The sequence below is a fragment of the Colletotrichum gloeosporioides genome (genome assembly GCF_011800055.1).
Source record: "Colletotrichum gloeosporioides strain Lc1 chromosome Unknown consensus_74, whole genome shotgun sequence".
Classification (NCBI taxonomy): Eukaryota; Fungi; Ascomycota; class Sordariomycetes; order Glomerellales; family Glomerellaceae; genus Colletotrichum; species Colletotrichum gloeosporioides.
Window position 1 is genome coordinate 400,642 of NW_025544719.1, and position 11,534 is coordinate 412,175.

An 11,534-nucleotide genomic window follows, 5' to 3' on the forward strand; every position below is an offset into this window, starting at 1 on the left:
CTGTCACGCTTCTCTCACACCCGTCATGAGATCACACGTCTGGAATGGCACTTAGGATTCGCGGCTGCAGCGCATTGCATTGGCAATCCATCTCCAAAGCGCCGCCCGGTCGAAGCCCGAGAAAGAGAGAAAAAAGACGGGATGAGTCTCTTCCAGGGCCTTGGCAACTTAAACGTTCGGTCCCGACATATCCACTCGTCTCCGCACTGCTACGACACCGCGGCGCAGAATTGATGGTACGGATGCACTGAGACGACACATTCAGAGGCACACGATAATGCAGAGCACCAGGCCAGGGCAGGCAAGCAACCAACTCGTGTGCTCGTCAAGTCAACTCAACCCCAGCCCGAATTGTGAGCGATTCGTTGGCAAGCATTCGCATTGCCAATGCAGCCTTGGCATCAATTGTGCAACGAATTGTCTGAAGCTGACCTCCTTTCCCAGTCCACGACGCTTTCACAACGCCGCAACATTTATCGCGCCTTGGCTCCATTTCCTCCAGCATTCAACATGGGAAACGATCAACCCCACCCCTTTTCTTTTTCCTCCGAGCGTGGTCGAGACTCTCAACCTTACGAGTGCTACCCGCCAGCCCGCCGCGACGCTCACAGATGCACGGCCGTACAAACTTGTCCGTTCAAAAGCCCATCTGGCACGGAGTACTCGTCCTGGCACGTTGGCTCAAATCGTCCCTCATTCCCGTCCGCCCGTCCCCCACAGCCCCCCGTCTGCCCTGACCCTGACACTGGACCATTCTCATTTTGACCTCTTAGCCCGGCCAATACCAATATAAATAAATCTCCTGTGTGGGGTCTAGGGGATTCGGTTGATGCTGATCACTCGGAATCGTCCTTGCCCAGGTGCGCAACTGATTCAGTCTTCTTCGGACACTCCTTGTTGGCTTAATCGCGTTTTTTCAAGCCTCGAGGATTCCAGAGAGCACTATCAAAGGAACACCAAGAAGCGGCGCCCGGCGGAGAAGCTCGGGTGGCTGCCCGCTACAGCCAACAAGGTCACGCGTTATCGGTATTCACGACAACTTGTGAGATCCCTCAGAAACTCTAATCTGTGCCCTATGACGAGCGTCACGGACACGAGGCGCGACACCCACGTCGACGGTCGTCCTAAGTTTCTGGTTTCCAAGTGCGAACGAAAAATCCCATTTCTCTTCGCATGAGGACCGGGAACGGTTGCTCGGGTGCTACGGCGTTTCTCTGGGCCCCGATAGATGTTGTTTCTAAACTTTGGCCAACTCAGACCGGAGCCAAGCCTAATTTGAAGCAAAGGAGAAGATATGACGTCCGGATGCTGGGGTTTGGCCTTTTCGCGGGCTGTGCCGATGAGACGGATACTGCTTACTATGCAGTACCGCAGCAAGGGGATTTCAGCTCTTCAGACCCCGTCGTACAGGGTCTGCTGTCCACCGAGGGGGGTAAAGTAGAAAATTGAGGGCAAGGCCATCCGATGCCTTGCAGGCGCACTTTACAGGACGCCCGTTTTGAGCACCATGGTTCGACTTTCCCCTCTTCAAGGTTCCAGCAGATGTCTCTTGTTGGTGCGGCAGCCAGGCAGGCAGGCAGGCCAAAACCGACCTTCATCTCGTTGCCCATGTTGCTGTACGCAAATTCTCCTGGCCTTGTTGTTCTCCTCAGAGATGAATGGACAAGGAACGAAGGTGCTTGATTTCATTTTGGCGCTCGCATATCAGAAGAGCTTGTTTCCTACCGACGTGGCCGTGAGGAGATCTGGCCACCATAGACTTGAGCCTCTCGACGCGCCGATCTTGCATCTCGACGGCTCGGCACATAAATTTAGTGCATGGTAGAAGCCGCACCGAGTGGTGGTGCACCGAACAATGGCAGCGGCTTTCTTGTTACCGCCCTCTGGGCTGCCTATCAAAAACGCACATTGAAAACAGCAGACATCTGGCGAATGTCTGCAGCAGCCAAAGTACGGGTGGAACGGTTTGGAAGTCGAACAACCCAGCCGACGCGATGCCGCTGAAGCACGTCTCCATGTCCACGAGCAGATGCCTCGCAATGTGTGCAGAATGTCTCACAACGACGGGCGTTTTCTTCCACCTCCCTCGTCAAATCAGTTGCATTTCGAACGATGGGAATCAGCACGCACCGAAGGCATACTCTGTGGGCACAACCAATCTTACATAAGGCGGCAAATGTACCAAGTGCGTGTGGCACCCACTACCCATCAGAGGCAACAAGCATATCTTTTTCCATACCCTTGGATGTGGGCCGGCCTTTCGCACTGTAACTTGGACGCAACCCAACGGGCAGGGCTCGTCTCCAGAATCTCATCTCCCATTGGCAGCGATTCTGGAGATGCTGGCATCTGGGCACTTCCGGCTTGGATAGCTCCTGGGCATGGACCGGGGCATGGGGTAGTGGTGCGGACAGGGGGGCGAGGAAAGGGCTGGGACGGACGACGAGACGGGATTGGCCCTTCCGAGGTGGAAGTGGAGAGGGGTGGGATCGGGAATAACGAGTGATAGGCCGGGTCAATGAGATGAGCCACATCGCGCGAAGGCCGAGAGCGGTACGAGGCACGTACAAAGAACCCAAAGGCGCATCGAGGGGACCGCAAGCTGCAGCTAACAGAAGGCGGCTGCAGATGGCGATGCAGCAGCAGGGACGGGGGCGTCACAGGAGAGAGATCCCTGGGCTTGCTGGCTTGCTGGCTGGCTGGCTGAACGGATGATGGATGGGCGGGTTTGGCGGGCGACAGCCGGGCCCGCGTACGCAGGTGGCAGCAGTCCAGAGAGGGACGAGTCCTTTCTTATCCTCGCCTGCTTGTTCCTGTGCAGGCCTTCATTCCGAAGTGCTATGGTGAATGGACAGAGAGGCCTGTAGCCGCGACGCAGATGGCCTGAGGCAAGTCCACACGATTCTTGCAGGACAACAGCACGACTCGGACTCAGTCCGCCTGCTCGCAGGACGGGACCACAGTGCCAGCAAAACCAGCCTGACAGGAACGATGAGCCCGAGTCTCCGGCTCTTTGTCCGTGTGGGTTTGGGTTTGGGTTCGCACTGGCAAGTGTGCAGCGGGCAGTGAGCACGCACGGGCAAAAGGGAATGGAATTTCATGGGGAGTGGAGGAGCAGCCCCGACCTAAGGCACCCGAGGACCTTTTGGCTGGGACACAGCCAACAGTTGCCCGGTACGCACGCTGAACGAACCACCCGGCTGGAAAAGGATGGTCAGTGATCATCGCCCAAGTCGCCTGGAATCAAGAATCAGCCAAACCTTCCAAATATCTTGGGTCTCGCAAAGGTATTGCGGCAGGCGTGGCGTTGTTTAGAAGCCCCAAAGGTTCCCCTACGCTCTTCGCGGCTCCAGATTCTTTGCCCGTACGGGTTTCGCTCCTGAAGTGCTGGCGCTGGAACGGACGGTGGCTTGCTGCTAACGCGATTGCGTCGGCTCATGACACCGATCTCCACCTCTTGCATTCGCAGTCGCTCACTGGACAGGACAGGCAAACTGTAGACACGGGTTTCGAGCGAACCGCCAACAAGGGAACGGGGGAGCCAGCCAGCCAGCGCTAACAGCTCTAGCTTGTGTCTGGCTTGCCGGTCCCATGTGCGCACGACGAAGTGCAGCACAATTAGGGACTAGCAGGTGTAGGTTCTGAGCTTCTGAGCTTCTGATTCTGGATCTAGCGTCCGCTGCCTTGTGTGCCCATCGTTTATTGCGGTCAGTCAGACCTGGAAGACCTTTCTCATTCACTCTCTCGCGGTCCGCGATATGGCGGACACTGGGTACGCGCCAGATTGCAGAGAGATGAGCAGGAGTGGGAAGTACCTTACCGCAGTAAGGTATCTGTACCAAGGTATATACGCAGCATGCTCGCAGGTGTCCGCGGGGCTCGCTTCCCACCCATTTCCACAGTATCACCGGTGTGGTCCTCTTTCCTGTGTCCCCACCCCCTGCCCGACGCTCAGTCTGCTGCTGGTCCCTGCCGCTTAACGAAGTCGTGCTTGCTCGCACTCTGCCCCCTGGCCATTCACGTCCTCATCCACCACGGGGACGCAGAGCTATTCCTGCCGCGTCGTCCTCTTCCGTCACCTCACAGCGATGACCAGTGACGCCGCAATGGTATGTGGAGTTTTTGAGGCGCCGCCCACCGAACGATATCGACGTGCCCAGGTAAGAATACGCTGAGTTGGCTTGATACGAAGTCCACCGAGGACAGGTATGTACGTATGGTTTATGGGCTTTCGGGCGGGGAGGCCGCTCACTAAGGTACCTTGCTGTGCGTCCCGCGACAATACACCAGAATGTTTGTCGCACACAATCTTTGGTCCAGAGAAAACGACAGGGAGACAATTACGCATAGGTGATTCAGCAGCAGGAGCAGGAGCAGGAGCAGGAGTAACAAGGCAGCGCAGCCCGGAGCCAGGAGCGGCCGCCATCATTGTCAAATTTCGTCCCTACCAATTACCGCCGAGTCAGCTGGGCCCCAGTCCGAGGCGTTGGGTCCCTTTCTGAGTTCTGGTGCTGGCTCTGCAGATTCTTCCTCCTCACACCCACACCCCCCTTGAGTTTGCGCTAGACCAGAGGCGTTCGGGGTACTTTTCCAGATTCACAGTGTGCCAGAGAGACGGGAAATGTGAGGACTCTGGGTGTCTGGGTTCACTCCAAGACCAAGTTTGGCGGTGCGCCAGTGTCGTGCCAGCTCAGGCCAGGCCAAACCCAGCCAAACCCCACCCCTACCTACGATACCTGGCCTTCCTCCCAGGTTCCATGGTACACACTCACTCAGCATGTCCAGTGTGTATCTCCCAGTCCACAGTGAACGATGCAGCTCTCACTGTCCTGGGGCCATCCATCCATTGTCCACTGGACCCAGTTTTCCTCCCCTCCACCCATGTCCCCAGTCCTGCCATACTACCCATACCCGGTCGAGCCCGGTTCCCAGCCATCAGAGACTGACACCCCCCTCAAAGCCAATTGCGTTCCTTCGCTTCCCACTCTTTTCTATCCTGTCGTCCCACTCGCTCACCATCCGTCTCCTTCTTCATATCTCACCTCCCACCCACCGCTCCCCTTCTTCTCTTGCTCAACCACCACCGAGTCGTCTGCGATACTCGACAGCCGCCCCAACGCAGTCGTCGCCTTCGCCTCGTCTGGACACCGTTCCTTAAACCTCGACACACCGCCCCAACAACAACAATAACAACAAGAGCTTGGCTGGATCAGTACAGAGTGGAGGATCGCAATAGGGACGCCGCCACTGCACCCTGCCGTCATCTATAAAGTGAGTTGCCTCCTGCCGCCTGGTGGAAGCAGCCTAGACGCCCTCCTGCGTTCCGTTCTACGGAGTATTCCAGCTGTGCGGATTCTTGTAAATCAGCACATCGCGTCCTTGCCAACGCCTGGGCTGCTGCAGCCCCCATCGGTTGGAAAACAAAATCTAACGTTCTGCCAGTATCGGACAACATTGCTGTGACTCCCCCCCCAGCCGCATTGACCAAACTTTGCACCGACCATTTGACGACTTCGAGTCCGCAAACCGCCACGATGATGTTCGCCGCACCACCGACGTCCATCGAGGACATTTCGGAAACCCGATCCCTGGTTGAGAGACGCACCCGCGGAGGAAGCTATTTCTTCTACGAAATGAACGTATTGCAACAACCCGAGCGCGCACGCGCTTGTGGTTCCGGTTCCAAGTGTAAGACACCTTGATAATCTCGACCTCTCAGTTTTGATGAATTCTCTGCTGACCTTGTTGACCAGCTGCCGCCGACCGCCGCCCTGTCGACCCGCCTCCAGTTGTCCAATTGAAGGTGGCCAAGGGGCCAACTCCCAACAGGGAGGATGCTAAGGATGTCACCATGGCCTACAACGGCAATTTCTTTCTGTTCGCTGAACTTGCCCCGGCACGTCAAATTGCTCATGGTCGCGTCCAAACGCCTGCTGCCACCAGCAGTCAGACTCCTGTCTTGACCGGTATGCCTGTCTCCGGCATGGCCTACCTGGACCGCCCCTCCGAGGCTGGTTATTTCCTCTTCCCCGACCTCTCAGTTCGCCACGAGGGCCGCTACGTATTAGCTTTCCACCTGTATGAGGAGATTAAGAACCCCGAAGACCGGGACCATGACAGCGATCCTGCCGAAGACGACCAGCCCTGCTTCAACTGGAGGATGCCCGTCAAATCCATCCCGTTCAGCGTTTACAGTGCCAAGAAGTTCCCTGGACTCACTGAGAGCACGCACCTGAGCAAGACTATTTCAGAACAGGGTTGCCGTGTCCGTATCAGACGTGATGTCCGCATGAGACGCCGTGAGGGCAAGCCGGCGGGCAACGAATTCGAGAACAGCAACCCGGAGAACGAGTATAGGAATAGTAGGAGGACACAGACGCCAGAACTACGAAGCAACGCAGATCCATACCGCGCCAGATCAGTGAGCAACAGCAGCGAGCATCGCGCCGCGTACCCACAGGCACCTGCACCTGCAGTGCCAGAAAGGAGGCCGTCTGCCGTGGAGTCGTTCCAGCCGCCGCCTCCCCCTCCTCCGCCTCACGTCGCTGGTGCTGCCCCGGCTTCCAACTCGTACCTCCGATTCGGTGATTCGTCGTCCAGCGCGCCGTACCCTCCCCAGCACGCTCAGCCCATGGCTCAGCCTCCTCCGCCCTCTCCTACGGCGTCTTATTACTCCAATCAGCCCTCGCCGTACCACCAGGCCCCTAGCCACAGCTACTCTAGCAGACCTAGCTCGCAATACGCTCCGAGCAACCCGCCTCCGACTCCCCATGGCTCGTACGACAGAAGAGGTTCCATGATGGTGCCCCAATCCCCGTCCACCCACGTACCCAGAGATGTCGACTACATGAGACGCGATTCCGACCCCCGCAGAGACTCGTACTCTTACCCGCGTATGGCGCCCTTGGCCGACAACACCAGGTCTCCCGTGGTTCTTCCTCCTCTTTCTAGTCTGCCAGCTCCGCCTCTGCCAGCTCATATGCTGCGCGGTGGTGACATTATCGAGGCCAGCCCCAACCTGCCCCCTCCTTTGGAGCTGGCTCGCGCCGGTTCCAAGCGCGGCTACTCGGACACCTTCCAGGACTATCAGCGCCCTCTGTATGACGGCCAGCGCCCGTCCGAGCCTCATCACCGCGCACCCATGTACGGCCTCCGTGACGCCGAGAGCATGACTTACAAGCGTGCTGGCGGTACAACCGTGACCAAGCCGAATGGCAGCTACAGCGAGCAATAGATGGGGGCGAATGCATACAAATAACGGTGTTTTGACTACGACTAATGCGGACGGGAACTTTGGCTTATACGGCATGATCGGCACCAAGGGCGGGCGAGTACTTGGACTCGAGGCGTTTTCCGGCACCCCATGGCATTCGGAAGGATCTTTCAACTTCTTTTACTCTTCGACTGTAAATATCACGGACTTTGACGTGGCGTCTCCGACACGCCTTTTCATTTGTGTGTCCCAATCCTATACACGAAAACCCTCACCACGTTGGCGATGTTCTCTATGCATTGCTTCCCCTTTTCCTTTTCCCTTTTGTGTGTTTCTACAATGGTTTGGCTGATAAGGAATGGGTTGCGGCATGGTTCAAATTGGATTACAAAAAGAAACGACTCGGGGCAATGAAGACGCGGACACACTTGATGTGGTTGTAATGTATCATCTGCTGACCTGATTTCCTCTGTCAAAGGGTTTTGGGGTATTGTACCATTTTTATCACGCGGTATGGATATGCTGCAGCAGTCACAGTTGGGTATCCATTATGGGGAAAATAGGCATATCGTTTGAAACTTGATGCTCTCGATCTTGAACGTGAACCCTTTTTCTGTAAGGTTATAAACGAAGTGGGGAGGGTTGGACCCCCCATCTGGCTGTGATTCAGTGCTCGTACGGTACCTAGGTAAGGATGTTCTCAAAGATTGTGCGGCGCCTCTGGAAGAACGTGAAGCATGATATGGCTTACTTGTAGATTATCTGGCCAAGGTCCAAGCGTCACGTGCTTCAACGATGCAAGCTCGGACCAGTCCCCATCATTCAATTGCAAGGTGAGGGATGCGGAAGAGGGCGGCACCAGTTGCGGGTGCAAGCCAAGTGGAGCGCGGGAGGGTCGCGTCTGGGTCTAGCAGCGCAGCCAGTGGTGGGCGCGTTTGTTTGCCCGAGCAACGGGGGCCACTCTCCCCTCCAAATCCAATGGCAGACGCTACCTTTTGGGCCTCGCGTCCGGCGTACCTCGCTGTGGGCAACGATCCCCGGCCGACCGCAAACTCCATCGCGCGTTGCCCTTCCAATAGTGCCGATACTACAAGATCAACATTCAACCCCAAGCCCATCGCATCGCCCTCTCGCACCTACCTTCCACTCCCTCTCAACCTGGCTTTTCCCACTTTTCGCCTCACCCTTCATAAACCTTCTTCACCCAATTCCAGGTTTTCCAATCCCTTTTTCTGCGACTTCGCAACCCGCTGCTGTCCCAGACGTGCAAGGAAGAAGCCCGAAGTCGAAAAGCTGCTGTTGCGGGAGCGCGTGGGTGCGGATGGTGCGACGGCACGGGCAAGTAAACAAAAACCCAAGGGCGCTCGCTGCCTTGCTGCCACCAACAATCACCCTCCTCTCAATACCTACCATCTGATCGCATTTCAACCCCCCTTCTCGTCGCGAGACCACGATCAATCTTGTTAGCTAGGGCAGAGGGGGCTCTGTTTCTACCTTGAGTAAGAGAACCAGATCAGCTCACAACCCGAGCACAACCGAATCGCGTCCGTTATCAACCATGATGCAAATCGACGATCCTCAACCCCCTGGTCCTCTGAACTCGCACCCAGTCATGGCCCCTCCCCCGACGAATGCGTTTGCATCTGCGCAGCGACCTACGGCTAAGCGCGCAAACTCGACGCAGCGTGCAAACTCCCGCTTCGTCGAGGGCTCCATGAACGACCGTACCTCCGCCGCACCACCTCCCAACTTCCTCGGCCCTGAAGACTCGACCGAGATTGCCCGTCGCTTCCGCATGGATTTCTACGTCGAGGCCCCCGACGCCGGCGTCCTCTCCCCGCCCAAGCCTCAACACCACAAGTCTTCTCAGTCGCTGTTGTCGTCGCAAAACCACCACCAGCAACAACAGCACCCCTCCGTGAACCAGCCGACGGTCACATATGGCGAGGTTAAGAGGCCTGCCAGTTCGGCTAGCAGCCACATCGCAAAGAAGGGGTTCTGGGGTGGTCTCCGCGAGAAGCTGAGCTTTGTCAGGGATAAGGATAAGGGGGCTAAGCGCCCGCTCAGCCTGGACGGCAAGCTTCTCGCCACCGGAGGCGGAGCAGGAGGGTTCGGCAGTGCGAACGCGGTCCCGGCGCCGACCCCAGCCAACGGTGCGGGCATGCCTTCTAGGGAGGAGATCATGGCCAGCTACCAGCAGCTGATGAAGGACGGTTTCTTTGACGCGCACGCCATCCGCTCCACGCGCCAGCCTCCTCCGCCAAACATCGCTCCGTCAAGCACCACGTACTCAACCAAACCCCCTGTTGACAAGAAGTCGTTTGCGGAGCGCATGTCGGGGCAGTGGCCCCTGCCTCCAACGCAAGACGAGGTGGAACCCCTGCCAGACTCTCGCGACGGCAACCGCAAGCGCGGTTTCGGCTTCGAAGACGAGGAGGAGATGTCTGCCGTCAAGAAGCTGCGCAAGTCTGCCTCACGCATCTCTGTCGACCTCTCCCTCCCCGGTCTACGGAAACCGCGCTCTCACATGCATTCGCACTCCGAATCGATGGCCCCTCCCCCGCCGCCCAACTACGCAGCCCCTCCTCCCCCGCCGAATTACATGCCCCCGCCGCCCCCTCGCAGTGGAGTCTTCGTCAGACGATCATTCAGCAACTCGGCCCGCGCGAGCAACAAGCTCGCCAAACATGCCCCGTCGGCCTCGTACTCCGGCCCCATGGACACGGACTTTGCACCCCCGAACCCGCTCTACGCCGCCAGCACCCGTAGCAGCATCGACTCGAATGACTCGCGGCGGTCTTTTGTCGAGTCCGCGCGGGCGTGGACGTCGCGCGGCATCCGCAGAGCGGCAGAGCCTCTCGGCCTCCGACCCAACTCGAACCACGGCGTCCCCTCCGTGCCGTGCGTACCTGAGCAGTACAAGAGCAACGGCGCATTCGGCTTTGAGGGGGAGAACCACCACAGCATCCCTGTGCAGGAGCGCGAGCTTCCCGGTCGCTGGAGAGGCATGCGGTTCACCTAAGTCGAGAGGCAAGCGAAGTGTTTGCTGCCTTCTTGCACTGGTGGACGGGCCCATTACATATGTGGTGGATTTGGATGTGGAAAGTGGCGTCTGGCGTTCTTTGAATCTCAACGAGCTTTACGACTTTGACGACATGAAATGACCACTCTCTATTCTTTCTTTTGCTTTTTTATGAAATCAGCATTCGACCGCGTAGTACGACGCATTGTTTTGCCATGCTGTCCCTCGGATCGGGAGAAGGCACTCTTTATCAATCTTGTGTGTTTCCATGACCTTGCGGGAGACCCTCGGTAAACGCAATGATGATGAGGAGGAAGTTGGTATCCCAAGTGAGACAAGACAGATTGGAGGCAGGATGAAACTCGGAAAGGAACGATCGGTGGTGTGAGAAAAGGGAAAAAAAAGAAAAAGGGGGAGGGATAGGAGGAGGCATCCCGTAACTGGGGCCCGCACCTCTCCGCGAGGTTTTTATGTTTTCGGAGGAACGAACGGCTCTTCCTCTCTTCGTGTATGTAGCGACATTCGGCGGTCTCGACTTCCTTTCTTTCCCTCTACACCAGTTTCCCACCTACGCCGAGAGGAGTAGAGTGAGAGAGAGGGTATGGCAGGATGGGGGTTGACGAGGTTTCGAATGTCTTTTTACTTGTCCCCCTCGGTAACGATGCGCTCGCTGTACATGACTGGCACGTGTCGATACGGGACAGGGAATAAGTCGGGTTTGTGTGTATGTGTATGGGGTTATGGAAAAACACGTTTCGAGTTTTGTGCAAGTGTGCCGTCTTCGTTTGTGAAACGTGTTGGTGTTGTTGAGGAGACGGAAGATGCTATGGCGCGCGCGAGAGAGAAGAGAGTTGTGTAGAGTTTCTGTTCGTGGCCTGTCTGGTCATGGAATAGGGACGTGTGGTATGGATTGGGATGGATGACTCGGCTGAATATGTGCGAACTTGACCCCGTCGACGACATTGATATTCCACTCCACAACACCAGGCCACAACCAACCAGCCAACCAACCAACCCTTCGAGCGTGAGTGAGCATTTCCTCAAGGCCAGTAAACGTCCACATCCAAGCCCCCTGTCGTTGAAGGATTCTAAGTCGCCCATCTGCATGTGTGTGCAATGGCTACATTTCATTTACAGAGCAAACCTGCATGCATGAGCACGGCAACGAAACGATTCTTTGAATGTACCAATGTGACATTATTCCACGGCCTGTACCGACAAACATTTACGCCCTCTCTATATATATAAGACAACGCAGCTCGTCAGTAACTTCGCTGTGTATATACTACATACCGCCCG

General features: G+C 56.8%; 2 protein-coding genes across 2 annotated transcripts; both read left to right on the forward strand.

Annotated features, from left to right (window-relative positions):
• Positions 1-5,534: 5,534 nt before the first annotated feature.
• On the forward strand, positions 5,535-7,234 carry GCG54_00003464 (Developmental and secondary metabolism regulator VE1; the record flags this gene model as incomplete). Its single annotated transcript, XM_045403537.1, has 2 exons — positions 5,535-5,688; positions 5,754-7,234. The coding sequence occupies 2 exons, from the start codon at positions 5,535-5,537 to the stop codon at positions 7,232-7,234; spliced, it is 1,635 nt and encodes a 544-aa protein (XP_045259725.1).
• A 1,537-nt stretch (positions 7,235-8,771) lies between these two features.
• Positions 8,772-10,235, forward strand: GCG54_00003465 (uncharacterized protein; the record flags this gene model as incomplete). Its single annotated transcript, XM_045403538.1, has 1 exon — positions 8,772-10,235. The coding sequence occupies one exon, from the start codon at positions 8,772-8,774 to the stop codon at positions 10,233-10,235; it is 1,464 nt and encodes a 487-aa protein (XP_045259726.1).
• Between the last annotated feature and the right edge of the window lie 1,299 nt (positions 10,236-11,534).